The sequence below is a fragment of the Patella vulgata genome, chromosome 7, assembly GCF_932274485.2.
Source record: "Patella vulgata chromosome 7, xgPatVulg1.2, whole genome shotgun sequence".
Taxonomy (NCBI): domain Eukaryota; kingdom Metazoa; phylum Mollusca; class Gastropoda; family Patellidae; genus Patella; species Patella vulgata.
In genome coordinates, this window is record NC_065885.2 from 9,348,990 (window position 1) to 9,370,711 (window position 21,722).

General features: G+C 36.8%; 1 protein-coding gene across 1 annotated transcript; it reads right to left on the reverse strand.

Annotated features, from left to right (window-relative positions):
* Positions 1–520: 520 nt before the first annotated feature.
* Positions 521–2,863, reverse strand: LOC126828870 (sex peptide receptor-like). Its single transcript, XM_050558948.2, has one exon. The coding sequence runs from the start codon at positions 2,816–2,818 to the stop codon at positions 1,460–1,462; it is 1,359 nt and encodes a 452-aa protein (XP_050414905.1). The 5' UTR covers positions 2,819–2,863; the 3' UTR covers positions 521–1,459.
* Between the last annotated feature and the right edge of the window lie 18,859 nt (positions 2,864–21,722).

Sequence of the window (21,722 nt, forward strand, 5' to 3'; positions counted from 1 at the left end):
TCAATGACAGGCCGTATGATACAGCACGCACGTGCTAACCATTCGGCCATCCAACCCCCTTAATCCTTTTTAACTGGTTGCACAAAGCTTCATTAAAAAAAGAGAGAGAGAGAAATGGGGTTTAACGTCCACTCGACACAAACTAGGTCATTTCGGGCCTAACATATGGTTTTTAATTTTGTTCCAATAATTCGCTTGCGCGTAGGGGTCTTTAGCACTGGGAGGAAACCGGAGGACCCGGAGAAAACCCACGAGGTTGGACAGGCGACCCTACTCCTTGTCACGTACAGCCGTTGATTCGAAACCACGCCAGCCGACTCAATGACAGACTTTATGATAAAGCGCGCGCACGCTAACCATTCAGCCATCCAACCCCCCTTCATTAAAGAAGGATTACGTAAAAGGAAAATCTGCCTATGGAAGGTTATTTTTTTTGTTGTTGTTTCAAATTTTATATAAATTAATAATTAGGCATTTATTTATATGACAAACCCATAATCAACTCTCTAGAACACTCATATTGACAATCGAGACTATCTCGTCAAAACTTCAAACACTCATAACTTCGCCCAGAATAAAGTAATTTGACTGAATATCTTTAAATAGCTATTTTAGAAAAATTATAGCAGTAACGATTATCTCTTTATCTAAATGGCTAATGCATTTTCAAACATAAAAACAAAACGATGATTTTCGTCATCACGAAGACGTGTTCAAGAGATAAGATGGATTTCCGGACTGGGATGTCATTGTAGGCTACTCCACCATCATCAATCTTCGCCACTGACGTTGTTTTATCAGGATAGAAGTCAGTTCTAATCGATTTCTCGCCACGAAGTTAAAACCTTATACCTCAGAGGAGTTATTTTTTCCCTAAACTTAAAGACACATTATGTTAGATTAGAAAAAGAGCTGGCAGTTCTCACTATAATAGTTAAAAACTAGATAATGTAAAGGGAATTTGCTGATAATTTCAGACAAATTGATCCACTCTGAACCGAGATTTTAGCGATTGAATATTGGGGCTAGCCTCGAACATCATTGCTAAAGTAGGTAGGATAAACAAATAGTCTCGATTATCCATTTTTTGATTTAATTATGAATGGAAGTAGAACAACAAATCGGAACGTAATCCAATAAACATCGTGATGCCATCGAGAGTGGATTATGGACTGGATATGTTTATTAATGTCTAATTAATAATTTAGATAACCTTTCTGACTTAAAGAAAGACCTGCAATAGGCAGATTTAGCTCTTGCATAATGTATGTTTAATGAAACATATCTAATGTTACTTTCTTGTGAGTGAGCAAAAGGATTCTTTGGTATACAAACATGGCGCCGTATATTAAATCAAGAGTTATATATATATATATATATTTATACAACCGAGCTCTAACAACCCTGAAATCTCTGTTACACATATAGAAAATCTCTGAATATTCATCATTTACTAGTTTCACAAAACTTGCGACGATGTAGGGTTAGATTTCGATGCTTCCTTCGAATTATGGTGACTGGATATGTTTAACTGCAAGTTATTCAAAGGAACTGGTGAAGCTACTTCCGGTTCCGCTTCATCTTCATCGTCTTCGTCTTCTTCCTCATCATAATGGTGGCCGACGTATCTCGGTGCCCCTAACAACGGAACTATACGTCGACGCTTTCTTTGTATAAACCACATGGTGAAATATCTTCTAAATCGACTGCTCATTGCGAAGTAGAACATAAAGTTTAATGGGAAGGTAAAAAGAATAAGAAAATTTGAGATTACAATTGATTTGGAGATTGTGTCGTGTTCAATGATGAGGTATTGACTGTGGTTTTGTGTGGTTTCAATTAACAGCAACACCGCCACAAAAGCTTCTGCCAGCAAGGTACTTCCGGTTATGAGAACGAGCATTATGGACATGCGTAGTGTAGCTTTTAGCTCTCTATTCTGGGCTACTTTATTTCCACGAACCAGATGACGCCGGTATCTATAGCCCTTGACCGTGATCCGCAGCAACAGAAAGTTAAAAATTGCCAAACACACACAAGGTAGGACTTGGGCCAATATCAAGCGAATCCATCCGTAGTATTGTGAAAAATAAACATTAAAGTGTTCATCTCGGATCACCATAGCACAAGTATTGGTGTACGAAGCGCTGCCATCCAAGTTAAAGAATTGGTTGCTGGTGACCGTTATAGATTCCAGCTTTATAAGGATCAACTGGAAACAATGGACGACAAGGGAACACAGGGCGATTACCACAATGGCGATGGTCAGTCCTTTGTATTGGCACACACAGCCGATTCGTCGCATTTGCGAAACTCCCACATATCTCTGGAATGCCAAAAGAACAGTGCACCACAATGACGTCATATGTATTATGGTAGGCGTCACTCTGAAGAGATAATAATAATAATAACACCACGTTTCGTTGGGTAAATATTTATACCCCTGTAGACTATAAGTATTAATATACCACGGTAGTCTTAAACATCCAGTTACCAGATCCAAGATAGCAATCGTCACTAACAACGCATTCGTTGGCGATCGGAGTTTTTTCTCCGTCAGAACTTTCACAACGCAAACGTTCAAAATAAAAGTTAATATTATAACAAATGGAGAAGCCACGCCTAGAACAGGTAGTGCAATGTCCAGCGGAAAAATGTCCGCAAAGTCGATGACGTCATGGGTTTTTCGTGACGTATACACATGGGAACTTAGATTCTTACACAAATACACGTAGGCATCTATGGATGATATGACAGAAACATTGGTACCAGAAAGAGTTGCGATTCTCTCCATACAAGTGCCATATAATCGCTCCATGGTAACTTATGTAAGTTGGTGCCAATTCTGTATGTAAATCAGGAATTTATGTAGGTTCCTACAAATTCTGTATATAAATCAGGAATTTATAACACAAGTTGTCCGTAGGTTCCTCCCAATTCTGATAATATTTCTCGTCTGAAAATGTACAGAACTGTTATCGCTATCTGGACGATGTCACTAGACACACTCAACAACACTTATCAGCCATAGAAAAATGTCGAAATATGCAACAAGTATTATTATATTCTTAGATAAAATCAGAGTCGTCTTCAATCACAGTGTTTCCGTGGCCAAAACAAAGACTAATTTTCACGAGTAGACAGAAGTGTCCCGTTATGAAGTTATTACCATTCTGATGTTTCACATAATTAGCCTTGGGTCAATTCCATAATCGGGAAAGTTAAAAGAATACACCACGTCTAAGGACCTTTCACGTAACACAACTTATTTATCAGGATGTATTCTATTTAATTCGCAAGCAACTCCCACACTAGGATCAATGAAAGAACCAAGCATCATTCATCAGCCAATCGTTGTAAGTAAAAATGTCAATATGAAGCTTTTTACAAACGCTCTGATATCATGAAAGTCTATCAATGCATTAATGTAATGTTGAGACAAGGAGATTGTCTTTCACGAGTGGTCCATAGTTGTATATAATAATAAACGAAAACAGGAACAGATTAGATATCCATGCTTTATCCGTCACTCTTGTTCTATCACCGCACATATTTCAAATTATCCATTCTTTGGTTTCATTTTTATGTTACACGCGGCTTTGAGGTTTTTTTTCTATAAAATGTAAAATTCGATTTGTTTATCTCACTTGTCAGTATTGTACATTTTATCACGAGAGAGTGTGGGCGGTACACACGTGGATTGTTGATACATATGATATTATTTGGATAAAGATATCGACATCATTAAATCATATTCAATTAAAGGTGCACGAGATGGTTTTTTTTACCCGACTTTTTTCCATATCATACAAAAACAAGATAAGAATACAATTCCAGTAATGAGAAATTGTCAACAGCAACTTCTCGTATTCGCAAGACTATTTTTTTGTTTCTAAACAAATGAAGAGCCCCGGGGAAAACCATCTAATGTAGTAATATGGAGAGGAAGAATTTGTGCTTAGAAACATCTATGTAAAATAATATTATGGTTTTGATTAATTATTCCCCATTGCCAAAATATTAGCTATGGTATAAGTTAATTCTGTAACGCAAATTAAAATTGTTTATGAAATATTGTGACAATAACAAGACATGGGGTCTAAAGACAACAAATTTAGAAATATGATAGCTAGAACAATAGCGTTATCTTTCATATTATTGATTCTAACTTCATAGCCATAAATATAGAAACTATATGCTGGTTATGGTGATACGTTAACTCAGCTATAGATTAATGAACACGTTGGTCCTATACATTGTTCTTTGTTATAAAAGATATATCATATTTGTTGACCAAATCAGGTAACAATCCCTGTCGATATTCAGTTTGGGGTGCATGTCCTTTCCATATTTAGAACTGTTATCAGTCTTTAGATTAACACCTCAAACAAAGGAATAGGCACCTATAAAATAGGGTGGGGAAATAGCATTCGAGGGAGCTCACTCCGCCGGTCATACCAACCATTTAGTTATTTGCGACTAGGAAGAATTGTGTGTAACACTTCCAATTTGTAGAAATAAAATATTTAAGAAAAGAACCTGAACTGTAGCGTGAAGATTGAATATTGAAGATTAAAGTTCTGATAGTACTACAATTTGTCACTTTTTCAACGAACCCCAGTTAATGGCGCCATCTGGTAGCAAATTGTATAAGCTTTCTGTGGAACAATCTATTTCAGGTAAAAACGATCGGAGTCACATCGAACCAAGGCCCTTCTGAAATGACCTCCTGGACAAGTCCATCGTACCCTTTTTTTAACCTTAATTTGCCCGAAAAGTTGAAGTCAGTTGTACTTGTAATTATGATTCGTATTAAACATCATTTGATGTTGTAATTAAACTCGCTTGTTGTTCTGTTCGCGTCAAACATTCTCGTCCAAAAGTCTGTTTTGCCTTTTATGCGAAAAGACAAAAATCTGACTTAGATCGTTCTTCACCTGGACTCTTCAGATATTCTGCGACCAATTAAAGAAGCTAGATCTCTATTCTTTGGCACTTGGAAATGGACACAAATGGGTCGCAACACATATAATAATGTAACCGGAATGTATATAAACTGATTTGCATTCAATCGTTTCTGTTTTTACTGTAATTTCTAATTAGTTATGTTCGGCAGTCTTTGGCGTTTGGTTATTCCAGTCTACACCGGTAACCGGTAGTATTTCCTCTGGGATATGTTTAGCCTCGTCCATCGAGTCGCTTCATTACAGATTCTGTAAATCATTCTGGCACGCGATTCGTGCGCAAATTTTAAAATTTTCATTTTGTCTTAAATATTGGATATCAGAAGCCCATCTTTTCACGGTAAAATAACAACATCAATGTTGTTTTAAATCGACAAATAATTTGTGTTTGCAATGTCAAAGACTTGCCTTCTTTAAAGTCAGTATGTTTCATTTGCATTTTTTGCAAACTATCAAATTTTCTACGACTTGATCCACTCTAAAAATCAAACATATTATTAAACATATATTATGCAAGAGCTTTAGGCCTGAAATGTTATCTAAATTATTAATTAACTTATCCAGACCATAATCAACTCTCGATGTCATCGCTAGCCTGCGATATTTACTGGGTTAGAATCCGATCTGTTGCTCAACACTCACTGATGATTAAATCAAAAAATGGATGTTCGAGGCTATGTTGTTATCGTACCGACTTTATAATGGTGATCGAGGCTTGGGCTAAAATTCAATCGCTAAATTATTGGTTTGGAGTGGATCAATTTGATTGAAATTTTCAGCAAATTCTCTTTAACTTATGTAGTTTTTAATTGTTGTAGTGAGAACTGCCAGCTCTTTATCTAATCTCCCATTAATTATCTTTAAAAAAATAGATAATCTACCAGGTTGAATTCGAGCGGATTAAAAGAGGTTCACCAAAGGGTTTTAACGAAGATAAAAGGAGGCGCTAGTCTTTGGTCATATTTTTAATACTGAAACATAATCTTTCATAATCTTTGAGAGACATTAGTTTGAATGGCATTTAGCGATTGGGGAAACGCATTAAAGTAGCTAAGTCTCTAACTCAATATCATCCAAAGTCTTCGATATTGAAAACACGAATTATTTGTCAATTTAAATCAACATTGATGTTGTAATCTTACCGAGAAAAGATGGGCTTCTGATATCCAATATTTAAGACAAAATAAACATTTTACCATTGGTACACGAATCGTGTATCAAAGTGCGTTTCAGCGTCACGTGTAACAAGTGACCAGAAAGAACGAGGCTAGACATATTCAACAACTCATGTCAAACGGTGACGCCATATCTCATCTGGAGAGCATGCGCAATAGACTGGAATAACCAGACGTTAGAAATTGGCATTTGGTTGAGACTCATGCCGTATTTCGCTGGACATAACTGATTTGAAATTAGAGTCAAAACGGAAACAATTGAATGTAAATCAGTTTATATACAATCAAAAGACCTAGTTTGTGTCGAGTGGACGTTACACACACACACACACTCTCTCTCTCTCTCTCTCTCTCTCTCTCTCTCTCTCATTAACAGAACACGTTTTTTATAGGAAACAGTCACTAGTTTTATTCTTTCAAGCGATAATCAAAACATAATTATTTCTATAACTGTTGCTTAATAGTTTGTCAATCATTACTATACATCACTGTAGCACTCTAACACTGGAAATAGTAACAAACCTCTTCCTTATTTTCTATTGACAAATTGACAATTAGCAAAGTTAAAGATACATTATGGGAGATAACGCAAATTTGAGATGTTGAAAATTTCAGTCAAATTGCTCCACTATGAACCGTGATATTAGATTTTCAATTTTAAGTCTAGCCTCGATCATCATTACTAAAGTCGATACGGTAGAAAAACATTGTCTCGATTATCCACTTTTAGATTTAATCATTAATGAGCGTTGAGCAGCACATCGAATCCTAATCCAGTAAATATTGCAAGCTAGCGATGACATCGAGAGTTGATTATGGTCTGCATAAGTTAATTAATGTCTAATTAATAATTTAGATAACATTTCAGGCCTAAAGAAAGGCCTGCAATAGGCAGGTTTAGCTCTTGCATAATTCATGTTTAAACAGGATAATCTTTAAGAGCAATAGAGCAATACACAAACACATACTTATGGAAGAAACAGCTACTTATATATTTGACCTTGTTTTTGTCCTATATGGTTTCATGAATTGTTGTTATAGTTTTTCTGTATATATTGATCTCATAATTCTTGTATTACTGTATTTGCTTGATAACGTTGAGAGAATACTCTTCGAAACGTCGCCCAAATAAACAAGTATGTGTTTTTGTGTATTAAACGTTGATGTTTCAACTTGAAAAAGAATATTTGCCAATTTGTCAACTGCCACTAGTGAATTAAAGAATTAATAGGATTATTGTTTAACAAGGTAGGACCGTGTAATGTTGCCATGTATTTTAAGGTTTTATTTTAACATACTGTCGCTTTAACTATAGTATTTTACTTTAAGGTGATTTGTTCGATGAAAGAGGATTACAAAATCAACAATGACATATCACATCCTGTTCATCCACGTGTATAAACTTTATTGACTATAAAGATTAGAAATATTCCTCTACAAATTATATCGCCCACACATCTCTTAAATAGACCCAAATCCATAACTTGGGTGGTTGGGTGGCCGAATTGTTAGCACGTGCGCGCTGTATCATAAGGCCTGTCATTGAGTCAACTGCCGTGGTTTCGAATCCCCGGTTGTACGTGACAAGGAGTAGGGTCGCCTGTCCAACCTCGTGGGTTTTCTCCGGGTCCCCCCCGATTTCCTCCCACTGCTAAAGACCCCACTGCTAAAATAAAATATTAAACCATATGTTAGTCCCAAAATGACCTAGTCTGTGTCGAGTGGACGTTAAAGCCCATCTATCTCTCTCTCTCTCTCTCTCTCTCTCAGAACGCACTTAGTAACCCTTTAGTGGTTTAATCAAAACAAAATACCCCCCCCCCCTACTAATACATTATTACAAGTTTCCTCTATTAATAATCAGTTAAATTAATAAGTTAAAAGATGAGTCAGGCATGTAAATGAAACGAAATTGGGTTTAACGTCTTACCTTTGTACACTAACTGGGTTAATGAAGGCGGACATACGCCCAATCTGATTAAAATACAGATCTATATTTCATTTCGTTTTTTTATACTTTCGATAAAGTATAAACCACGTGAAGATCTGACCGGTTGCACTAAAAGGTCGCGTCAGGGGTCGTACGAGCGGCTTTTGATCCTATGACGCCAGGCATTGATTAATCAATAAGTGTTGACGTTTCTAGTGGTTTACCCACAGTTCCGTGCTCGCCGTAACAAACCGTTTCATTGGCTAATCCCTCACTTCAACCAGAACGTCGATAATACAACAACTCTTCTAGATCCTAGTGCAGTAAAGACAAGCAAAACGAAAATTTGTACTATAAAAAACGAAACGAATTAGGATCCGTGTTATAATCAGATTGGTCATACGTCATGCTGGGTATACTATGAATGCAATTTTGCATTTCCGCCATTTATACTCTTCAGCGATTTTCGCCCGTCTTCATTATCCCAGTCGGAGCAAAACAGTAGGACGTTAAACCCCATTTCATTTCATTGCATTTCATTTCGTCGATTTTCAACTGTCAAGGGTTCATCTAAGTTAGGTACACACCAACGTACAGACTAAACTTAGGCCGTCCGTCTACAGTTAGCCCCGCTTGAGAACAGACACTAAGCTAGTTGACCGACATTTTAATTTCTAAATGTTGGCCGAGAAAGTTCATCCCCTATTTTCGTATTAGCCCGGATTCGAAGTAGCCTTGTCTTAAAGATACATTATGGGAGATTAGATAAAGAGCTGGCAGGCCTCACTATAATAGTTAAACACTAGATAATGTAAATTAATCCACTCTGAACCGAGAATTTAGCGATTGAATTTTCGGGGTAGCTTCGATCATCATAACTAAAGTCCGTACGATAAAAAAAAACATAGTCTCCATTATTATCATGATTTATCATGAATGAAAGTTGAGCAGCAAATCGGATCCTAATCCAGTAAATATTTAGATAATATTTCAGATCTAAAGAAAGACCTGCAATAAGCAGATTTAGCTCTTGCATAATGTAGGCCTATGTTTAAGTTGAAGACATACCCCATAAATAGCTGTCATATCATGAGTGGTTTTCATAAGGAAGTTGAAAGTTCACACAGGTACAGCATCATCAGTTCAAACATGAGTCACTTCCTTTCAGTATTTACAAGGGTATGATGGATTGAAAATTTGTCAAAATTCGTCATTATCTGCAGCCAATATATATGGAGTATAGTCGAAAGAGAGAGGGAGAGAGAGAGAGAGGGGGTGGGGGTGACGTCCACTCGACACAAACTAAGTCATCTCGGGACTAACCCATGGTTCAATTTTATTTCAATAATTCGCTTGCGCGTAGGGGTCTCCAGTAGTGGGAGGAAACTGGAGGACCTGGAGAAAACCCACATGGTTGGACAGGCGACCCTAGTTAGAAGACATCCTATGATTTATGTATTCACCATAAAAATGAGGCACTTCAATTTTTTAGGCAAAAACCGTTTGTCTGTTACCGCTCGTTACTTCAGTCTGTTTTATAGAAGGACAACTCGCGTTTGTCATGTTTGACGTCACTTCCCGTTTCTTCACGTGCTTGTTACTCAGCTATCGTAGCAATGATCTCTGTGTTAAAATTATATTTGGGATGTATTTAACGAGCTCTATCACATATTTTTTAATGACTGACACCAATATTGTCCTTTAAAGCGATAGATTATATGTCGTTGACATTTTGATTTCGTGCTCTAAATTAAATATTCAAAAAAAATCTGAATAATCCATGACAAAAGTCCGAAAATTGCAAATGACGCACAGAGCTTTAAAGTTGACTGAAAATATATGTCAGGAAAATTTATCAAAGAGTGTTTGTTTACATACCGTTACATTAACCTTTCATACGTCACGTCTCTTTTCATTTCTGGTGCTTTTAGAGTGACAAAATAGCCTCCATTTATAAAGCTACTGATTTACAATAATATATCAGGTTGTACAACATGCAAATAGCAAAAGGTTCGAAAACATTTTAACATTTTCACCGCCTCGTTTTTTCCTACGCAATATGAAATAAGCGGAGTTTTAATATTTAGTTAATACATATGAAAACAATGAGTATGTAGTGTTAATTATATAGATGTATCGACAGAAACGGATGTCAAAAGTTGACTCACGGAAATAGATCCTTTGTTGCCGTGTTGAAAATACGTTAAAGTTCAAATGATCCTTTATGCAGGGTGATAGCAGTAAATGGTGACTATAATACGCATTCATCAATATTATATTTTTAGTACGTCATTGATAAATTATACACCCGATCCGCCTATTCTTAGCCTGCTAGTAGTAGAAAGTTGTTAGTCATTTTTAGATGCTCGTAGGTGCCTCTGCGCCTCTGGGGGTAAATTGTTAGCCGCTACAGTAACAACTAACAAGGGCAGCCTTTGTTATCTACTATTAGCAACCAACAAAGGCTGTAATAGTTAGTAGGCCTATCCGCTATTAGCTTATTTATAATTTTAAATCATTATTTTCTCGATCTCCGATAAATGGGAATAAAAGATAGAATTTGTATAGACTGCCTTCTTATGACGACCCGAACAATCTTCCAAGTTAGAACAAATCTTTCAAAAAACTTTCGCCTAAAATATATAGCCTACCGCCCGTCGATCCTCGCCACTGTATGTTACCGGGGGATCGAACCCGTAGCGTTGAACCTGGGTGTAGATTAGTCTATAGCGTAAAAGACTATGGAGTGCAGTAATTAATAAATTGTTTTAATAGCATTCAGTAATTGAACTGGAATATACAGGTCACACTAAAAGATTATATGCAATACAAATACCGTACTGCTTATTATTAGGCTGGAGGGGGGTCTGGAGTTTGCTCCCGGTGTGAACCCGTCGTGATTTTTAGGCAAAGTTTACCCTTGTCAGTAGGACAGGGCGGAGTGCCTCAAGGAAAAGCTATATAGTCGTTCAGATCGGTAAGAAAGGAGGTCCCGCGTACACGTAGAGGAATCCTTCAGTTTTGAATCGAAATAAGAGTACGCCGTACCCAGTACCGCCGAAGACCGGGACCCCCCCCCCCCCCTCACCCCAATAGCATACTGCATGCTGCATTGGGTCTATATGATGTTATTTCTCCATGAACGGGAATCTTCGTTCCCTGCATTGGCCAAGAATTTCATCGGGTTTTTTCGACATGGTTTCCCCTTAATTGTCAGTGGTGCAAGACGGAAGGCCTGACAAGAACAGTTGTCTAGTCGTTCGGATGCGACGAAAAAAAGAGGTCCCGTGTATACATTGGCATGCACGTTAAAGCTCCCTTGGCAGTTGGAATTCGATATAAGAGTAGGCCTAGGCCATATTTCAACTGCCCGGGCAATACTTTCCTTCATAGCACACTGTATGGCGTATGCCCATCTTCATTAGCCCAGTCGGGGCCGAACAGTAGGACATTAAACCCCAATCATTTCATTTCATGAACGGAAATCGTCTTCAAGAATCGCATTGTGGGTTACTAGGGTTACGCTGTCTCTCGAACTACTTTCCTGCGCTCTTTTGGACAAGGTCCAAGGTCAACAAGGCGGGAAAGAGCGCCATATTAATACTTAAAACTTAGAAAATCCAAAATACGAGGTACCGGTATCTTACTTTATTTTATAAAAGATCAGACTTAAACAGGGGATAAAACCCATCCAAAGACTGGGCTTTAATAGTTAGAGAGACAGAGAGAGAGACTCGGACTCCTAAGTCTCTAAGTCTAATTCAATATCATCCACCAGTCTTACTCGTTGAAAACACGAATTATTTGTCAATTCAAATCAACATTGATGTTGTGATCTTACCGGGAAAAGGTAAGCTTCTGATATCCATGGCAATATTTAAAATAAAATAAATATTTTACCATTGCATTGGTACACGAATCGTGTACGGTGCCATAGTGCGTTTCATTGTCATTTGTAACAAAGGACCGAGGCTAGACATATTCCACAACTGAATACGCCATGAGAGCATGCGCAATAGACTGAAATAACCAGATACTAGAAATAGCGATTCGGTTGAGACTCATGCCATATTTCGCTGGAGATAACTGAGTCAAAACGGAAACAATTGAATGTTTGAACATTCTACCTCAATTAGAAAGAGTTATTGTGTCCCAAAAAGTGTGACGGACAGACAGACAAACGAACCCATTTTAATAGTTCCCTGCTTTCTTCGAAAGGCGGCGGACAATAAATTTTTTAAGAGAGTTCACAATACAAGATTCACAAAATAATACACAGTGAACGTTAACAAAGTGATGGTTGGGTGACTCTTCGAACTAGCCAAACCCTTACAGAAATTCTGACCTGTAGGGTGTTTATGAAGTATATTGTACAGTAACAACCATTAAACATACATTCATTATGCATGAGCTAAATCTGCCTATTGCAAGTCTTTCTTTAGGCCTGAAATGTTTTCTAAATTATTAATTAGACATTAATTAAAAATACATTATGTAAGATATAGATAAAGAACTAGCCATTATTGCTATAACAGTTTAAAAATAGATGATGTAAAATGAATAATTTGAAATTTCATGCAAATTACTCTATTGCGAATGAAGATATGATCCTTTGAAGTTTGACAAGATGTGTGCATTAATTGCAACCACTTTACTTAAGCTAAGCCTTGATACTCCAATTCTAAATTATATCGAAATACGGCTGAACCGTTCTAATCTATTTAATATCGGAGATATCCCATGGCATCAAGAGTTGATTATGGTCTGGATCAGTTTATTAATATCTTATTAATAATTTAGATAACTTTTCAGGCCTAAAGAAAGACCTGCAATAGGCAGATTTAGCTCTTGCATAATGTAAGTTTAACTAATCATCTCTTGATGTCATCTGATTTCTCTGATATTAGCTAGATTAGAACGGTTCAGCCATATTTTGATTTAATCTTAAAAAGGAGCAGCGAGACTTAGCTTTGAACAACCAGTACGGTCGATGCAATTATTGCACACGTCTTTTCAAAACTTCAAAGGCTAATATCTTCGCTGGCAATAAAGCAATTTGAATGAAATTTTCAATATTATTCATTTTACATTATCTATTTTCGAACTATTATAGCAAGAATGGCTAGCTCTCTATCTAAATCTTACATAATGTATCTGTAAGTTGAAATGAAGGCACATAATTAGAAAGTATAAAGAAATTACTTGAAACGAATTCCCCCCTTAAGTTCTTTTTGGGATCATTTCACTTCTGCTGAAGTCTTTAGTTTGATTTTTTCAACTTAAACATCCAACATCAATACATTCTTGTGTCTTTTCTCTGCTTAAGGAGCTTTATTTTTCTCCAAATCAACTTCTAAAAAATATAAAAAAAACATAATGTGTAAAATTATTTAGCTACTGCCATGTACATGTACACTAACATAGTTAAAAATACCGCATTGGTTAACCTTCACTTCACTACACAAAAGGCCAATTCAGATTGGAGGCCTTGTGCATGTTTAGGCCTATAGTTTACAGAAACTATTCTGAGATGCATCAATGTCCTTGTACGTTGTAAATCGCCACAAACTGGATTTGTCTGTTCTATTTCTGGTCAGTTTAACCCCCAATTTATTTTTAGCTTGAGAAAATTGTAAATTAAGTGGGTTTAAAATGTTTATTTCCTTCTGGTAGCCTATTCAGAAGCTTATATTCAAAATAGTTCAAAATTGCAGGGTATTTAAGACCGAATGCTGTTGCACATGTCGTCATTTTGCCAGGAACAGGCTATAGTTTACTATACTGTGCATGCCCAAAGCAAGCTGGAGCCAGAGATTTTAAGACAGCTACAGGTGGGGTTTATTTGGTCCCACCTTTGTGTTCAGACGATATTCAATCCAGTTCAATGTCAACGTCTGAACGCACTATAATATAAAAGGAGAGTCTTTGTGTGCTGGTAAATTTGTACAGATAATCTAACCTTTACTAATAACTTGATGCAGTAATAATAAGCTTAGCTTTTTCTATGGAAAGAATCTGGGTGGCGATTAATTTGTTTACAAATTAAATTTGCAAAATTAACATAATATTTAACATTACCTCACTTTCCCTTACTAATGACATACACATGTGCTTAGGAATAGTTATTGGGTCCATGGACTGTTTTTCTTTTTTATATGTAAGGTAAACTTATGTACCAGCCACCCTCCTCCCTTCCTTCACTCATTGTTTCCAGTGCATGTTTCCCCTTGTCAGTGAAGCAGGATGGAGGGCCTGACAAGGACAGCTGTCTAGTCGTTCGGATGGTACAAAAATCCGAGGTCCCATGTACACATTGACGTGCACGTTAAAGATCACTTGACAGTTGGAATTCAATATAAGAGTAGGCCGTAGCGCCACTATCCAGGCAAAATTTCCCCTCATAGCACACTGTATGGCGTATGCCCGTCTTCATTAGCCCAGTTTGGAGTAGAACAGTAGGACGTTAAACTCCATTTCATTTCATTTCATTTCTAAAAAGGCACAAAAGTAAACTATATGAAATGGATAGATAGACTGGGGACAAAATTACATGACAATTTATACTAAAGAAATGAAATGGGGTTTATTGTCATACTTTCTGCAACTAATCCCACTAGTGTAGAATGTAGAAAACAACAATTGAAGGTTGTTTGGGGAATTAAATTCCAAATGGGATTATTCAAGCTATGGAAGACGGAGATGAAATGAAATTGGGTTTAATGTCCTACTGTTCTTTTCCGCCTGGGTTAATGAAGATGGGCACATGATATGAATGAAATTTTGCCTGGACAGCTGCGCTATGACCTACTCTTACAAGTTATATATCCAATTCCAACTGCCACGGCATCTTTTACGTGCACGCCAATGTGAACATGTGACCTTGTTTTTTGTCCCATCCAAATGACTAGACAGCTGTCCTGGTCAGGCCCCCTGTCCTGCACCACTGACATGGGGTAACCACACCAGAGAATAATGAAACCGATATCTGACCTGCAGTGTACTAGTACATGTATAAAGAAATTTTGGTTTGCCCGCCTACTCTTATTTCAATTTCAAACTGTAAAAGGTTCTTTTAGTTACCGGTACGTGCATGCCGTGTACAGGGGAACTTGTTTATCGTACCATCTGAATGACTAATTCCTGTCAGAACTGTATCTCGCAGACAAAATTCTTTGACCATTCCTGTCAGTCCAAATGGAAAGTAGGGCTGCAACGATACACCAGGCCACGATACGATGCGCATCACGATTCATACCCCACGATACGATTAATATCACGATGCAGTTTTCTCGGTCCACTGAACGAATTCCATTCTTGTCATAATTTACGGGAAATCCAAAAAAACTCCCATACTTGTGACTTATACTTGGCAGAGGAATTTTCAATTTCTACATTATTTTTGTCGCCCGTACGACCTGAATTTGTTGACGAATGCATCATTATTAAAAATATTCTGTTGCTGAATCAATTCAATGGCTGGCTCGTATTGCTACAACAATTTCAGCCAATGGAAAGCTTTCTCGTTGTCAATACGAAATTTGAATGTCAAAATATTATTATACATTGAAAATATAGAAAAGATAATTGTGCTGATCATTGTATGCACCAATCACCATTCTTGCACAGTAGTCTTATTACAAATCGCATATTACTGACGTATTTATAATAATATGTTGTATGTTTTTTTCCGCATATTATTCAAGTGTGTAATTTGCAAGTAACCTAATTTCATGCCTGACTTGCTTATCCAGACTGATATTTTATTTTATTCTTGACGAATTATTCACGTGCCGAAAGCGAGTTAACACGTACTCGCTGAAAGTAAAAAAAAGTTATTTTACTCATAGACTTATTTAGGCATTCCTCGTTAGGATATTTAAACGACAGAATGTCAGTCTATTTTTTTTTTAATTTTGGATAACGAATCGCGATACGGACATTGATTGAATTTTCTTATTGAAGCTTTCCATTAGGGCTGCAACGATTCATCGATGAATCGCGATAGTTTAAAAATCCACAATGGAAAGCTTCAATAAGAAAATATTGAATTGTTTCAATCGCATTTAGTAATTGAACTGGAATATACAGGTCACAATTCTCTGGAATACAATTACTGCTTACATGTATTACTGAGCGATGTTTCGACTGGGCTTCCCTACTCGAAACATCGCTCAGTAATAAGCAGCACTGGTAATTGCAATCCATAGAACTGTACATAAATAATAATAATCAAATTTTTTGCTATTTTTAAATAGAATTTTGTGATTCAAAACACTTGAAAATGGTGATAGATTATTATCAAAATATAGCCTATTATCAAATGTTGTGGAAAATGATTCCTTTTGGCAAACAAAGAAATACAGTGAAAATAGAAGGAAAAGACTCCAAAATAGCCTTAGACAGAGACTGTGGTAATGGCTAAAAGAGTTGTATTTTCATATTGTGGCTTAATAATAATAAGGACAGACAGGAATTGACAGAAGACTTTGTCCGTGAGTGACCGTTACGAAAGAAACAACTGAATGACTAGAGCAGGTCACACTGTTAATTCCTTCCAGCTCAGTAAGACTAAAGTGTCTAAAAGTAGACTAAAACTAAAGCCGCAATAATTTAATATGTCATACGTTGCCTATCTTTTTGCTTTCGTCCTGTTTTCATATTCAATCTATTTTGTAAAAATCGAAAAATGATATCTAATGTTGCTTCATTGTCTTCTTTTTCAGTAAGGGAATTTCTTCAACATAGGCCCTTATAATAAGTAATAACTAATATTATAGGCCCTAATAACAGTAACAATAAATAACGCATTGTTACATGAAATCAGAAAATTTGCCTGGCCTTTTAAGTTCTAAGTTTTAGTTCTAACCACATTTGGCTGTGAGAGGAAGTAGGCTATGTATAGCAAAATTTAATTATTAATAAACTATATGAAATACTTACCGTTTGGGTCTTTAAACAAATACTGTAGGCCTATGTATAGGTCGCGAAACAAATCAACGTGTTCTTTGACTTCATAAAAGCATAAAAGGTTAGATATAATGCCATGGCCGTGGCGACATGCTTGGGGGTTTTTTTGTTTTGTTTTTTCAGTCAACCCGATTGATTCAGTTTCAAAACTTTCGGCCTCATTCCTTGAGACGATAAATTTATCTAACGATAAAAACAAATTAATCCCAGAATGTCTGATATTGTATTGACGAGACATTCGACCCATTACACGTTCTCTTCCGTAAATAAGATAATCCTAAACAGTTTTTTTTTAAAATTATATTATTAAATTGGTAACAGAATAATCAGATTCTGAAAGTGAATTATTCGGGTAAACGCGTCGCATAACCAGATCACCGCTCGAAATGGAACCATATCGAAAAATAGTTCCAGTTTTTGACTGGATTAAAGATAATAATTAATTGTGTGACATAATAAATTGACTTAGCTGCATTCGATATAAAATTTTGACAAGAAGAAAGTCCCTGTTACAGCCACGGTTATACCTCCATTAAAAGTCAAATCGGAATCTAGGCCACGACGAATCCCTAGTAACTCACTATTTTCAAAAATGACCGAAATATAAATTTACATTTGTTACAGAATCAGAATATTCCAAATCTTTCTAGAACTTTTGATTTGATGAATTTACATAGCTAACAAATGTTTTCATACTTTAGCATTGAAAAGAGATATTACGAATAACAATTTAACGTTCGATACATTTAAAACGAAAGGACAAATTACGTGGGGGGGGGGTATTTTTATTAAATTAGTAGGCCTACAAATCGTTACTGCTATAGTCAGAAATACGATTGGAATAGATAATAGATAAGATCAGATTTTAATGTACCAAAACATCCATTAAGACGGGAAGAATACTCCTATATAGTACAAAGGGAGCAAATTATAAAATGGTGGATTAAAAAGCGAATCAGAAATGTTCGAGAGAAGTGGATGCAATGTACAGTGTATGTTATAATTGTCGAAATTAGAATATAGGGACCTCTGAAAAGAAAGTTCATTAAATAATAATATATATGCATACAGCGCACAGTTTCCTCCTATAAGTAGGATAGGGCCTTGATTATCTACACAAAATCTCATCTTTAATCCCTATTTTAGTATTATTCATAAATATTTTGGCCGCAGTAAAATATAAGTAATTTAGTTATTTATTAAAGAAGTCCACATTTCGTCAATAACCAGAAAATGGGAATAAAATTAGTTTTCCAAGTCTCGATTTATTTATTAAGAAAATAAAAACTATACGGCCCTTGTTAGTTGCTACTATAGTAGATAACAAAGGCTGCCCTTGTTAGTTGTTACTGTAGCGGCTAACAATTTACCCCCAGAGGCGCAGAGGCACCCTTAGCGCTGCTACGAGCATCTAAAAATGACTTAACAACTTTCTACTACTAGCAGGCTAATAATAGGCGACAAAAAACATAGGGCCATTTTGACTTAAAGTTACGACCGTTTTGACTGTACGATCGTTTTGACTTCAGCTTACGACCGTTTTGATCAAAAATACTTGGTTTCAGGCTGTTTCTTCTAACATAGGGAGCCAAGTTGGCTCGCTAACCTAGAGGTCCCGTGTTCGATTCCTGCATTGGTCGACAAAGTTCATAAGGATTCTCCGGCGTGACTCCCCTTGTCAGTGGTGTATATCCCGTGTACACATCGGCCTGTACGTAAAAGATCTCTTAGCAGTTGGAATTCGATATACTACCCCGGCAAAATTCCCCCATAGCACGCTGTATGGCGTATGCCCATCTTCATTAGCCTTAGCAGAACAGTAGGACGTTAAACCCCATTTCATTTCTATATAAACAAGCCAGTACCATCTATAATCTTAGCAAAAACCCTTTGATGGGCCTGATTTTGAATGATACATTTTCTTAATTAAACATGCATTATGCAAGAGCAAAATCTGCTTATTACAAGTCTTTCTTTAGGCCTGAAATGTTATCTAAATTATCAATTAGACATTAATTAACTTATCCAGACCATAATAAACTCTCGATGTCAAGGCTAGCCTTCGATGTTGGCTGGATTAGATTCCTATATGCTGCTAACGGCCGTTGATAATTAAATCGACAAAAGTGGATAATCGAGACTAAGCTGTTTATATTAATGATTTTAGTAATGATGACCGAGACTATGCCAAAATTTCACCGGCTTCTTTCTCGGCTCATAGTGGATCAATTTGACTGAAATTTTCAGCAAATTACCTTTACACTATCTAGTTTTTAACTATTATAGCGAGAACTGCCATCTCGTTATCTTATCTCTCATAAGTTATCTTTAATTGATAAATAAACAATCTGCGTGCATCTTAGCCTGGATTAAGCAGTGAAAAGGTAGGCCTAGACATTGTCCGAATAATGAAAAATCAGTATCCATAATGCGATATCTCAAATTCCTATCTTGTTTTTCTGCGATATTATTCTACGTGGAAGCGGACGTTTAAGCCTTAATCTCGTTTGCATATGACACCAATCTTAAAGATGTATTCTGCTGACAGTTATTACTGTAAATCAAGGATACGTGGGGTTTTATTTTTTTTACTTCCTTCTGTTAAAAAATACATTTATATTATTTTGTTTAAATTAATTCATATGCATGCTAGCACACAAACCGAACTGTGTGTTTTGTCTAACTAATAACAGTGAAATGAAATGGGGTTTAACCATGGACCGTATGTGGCCACAGATCACTAAGATTTCCCCACTGACTTTAATGTTAATTCTAGTATCTTAGACCGGCCCTAACTTTTTCCCAAATTTTTGTTGGGTAGAACGCTTTCTACCACAGATGGAGCAACATGTGGCAACCTCTTGCTCAAAAGCACGTATGAGGTTCTTCATGAAAAACTTGAGATACACAAGCTGGAAGTAGAGACTAATAAACATGCAATTTTAGGCCCTATATTTCAACCTAACCAACCTCTCAACTCTTGTATCCTTCCGCATCAAAATTATGAATAATCACCAAAACCTGGCAGATCTGTGTCCTATATAGGCCTAGATGGACAGACAAAGAGTCTGGTTGATTGTCTGCGATATCGCGTCGGTAAAATACAACTAACTAACGAGTCTGGTTGGTTGGATTCTCTGCAGCTCGAGCGAGACACGACGAGATCTCAATGTCAACGGCAAATCAAGCGATGTGATTTTTGACATTGCGGAATTTTATACAGATTAATTTCTCGAACTCCTCATTAGACTTTACGGTATCGTTATAGTTAAATGGTAATTTTTCAACCCGATATGTATTCCTATCCGGTAGTGACGAATTTCTCCAGTTTAGAACTTTGAAATTTCCAAATGCAGCAGTTGAAAATTGTGAAATGATCGATTTCAATATTTTTGTAGTTTTTGTAAGCATTTTGGTTTTGCTTAATACTCCAAATTTCCGCATGTATGAAGGGTTTTAAAGTAGCTAAGTCTCTAACTCAATATCATCCAAAATCTTCAACATTGAAACACAAATTATTTGTCAATTTAAATCAACATTGATGCTGTGATCTTACCGGAAAAAGATGGGCTCCTGATATCCAATATTTAGGACAAAATAAACATTTTACCATTGGTACACGAATCGTGTACCATAATGCGTTTCAGCCCCAGTTCTAGCAAGAGACTCGAGGAACGAGGCTAGACATATTGCACCAAACCAAACGGCGTATGTAGACTGGAATAACCAGGCGCTAGAAATTTGCACTCTATTGCGACTGCTGGCTTATTTCGCGGAACATAACTGATTTGAAATTAGAGTAAAAACGGAAACCATTGAATGTATATCAGTTTATATACATTCATATTACAGTATTATATGAGTTGCGACCCACTTGTGTCAATTTCTAGGTTCCAAATGTTAGCGATTTAGCTCCTTTAAGATTATGAAACAAAAGTTCAGGTATAATACTGTCCGGAATGATAATTAATTGAGCAGAAGTAAAAATAAAAAGAGTTTTAGTAAGTTTGTTTTTAACGAAAACACGTTCTGTTTTGGGGTTTTTTTCGGATTCACATGGGGGCGTCCGAAGTAAACAAAGACGATGTGTTGATACATTTACTTTTCTGTAACAACCGTGCTATTGACGACAGGCATACGTACGCTATGCATTGTGCTATACCAGGGACATTCTTCCCAGTCAGCAGCGCGTTCGTCTGCTCTTATGGAGGGGGTCAGGGTGGCTAAGTGGGTAAGACGCTGGCTCGCTAGCCTGGAGGTCGGGTGTTCGATCCCTGCATTGGCCGAGAAAGTTCATCCAGATTTTCCGGCGTGGTTCCCCCTTGTCAGTGATGCAGGACGGAGGGCCTGACAAGAACAGCTGCCTAGTCATTCGGATGAGACGAAAAACCGAGGCCCCGTGTACACATTGGCGTGCACGTAAAAGATCCCATGACAGTTGGAATTCGATATAAGAGTAGGCCGTAGTGCCGCTGTCAGGGCAAAATTTCCCTCATAGCACACTGTATGGCGTATGCCCGTCTTCATTAGCCCAGTTCGGAGCAGAACAGTAGGACGTTAAACCCCATTTCATTTCATTTGCTCTTATGGAATCTCGTTTTTCGTTCCATCCGAACGACTAGACACTGTTTTTTGCACCGCCGATTATGGGAATACACGCTGAAAAATCCCGAGGAACTGTAACAC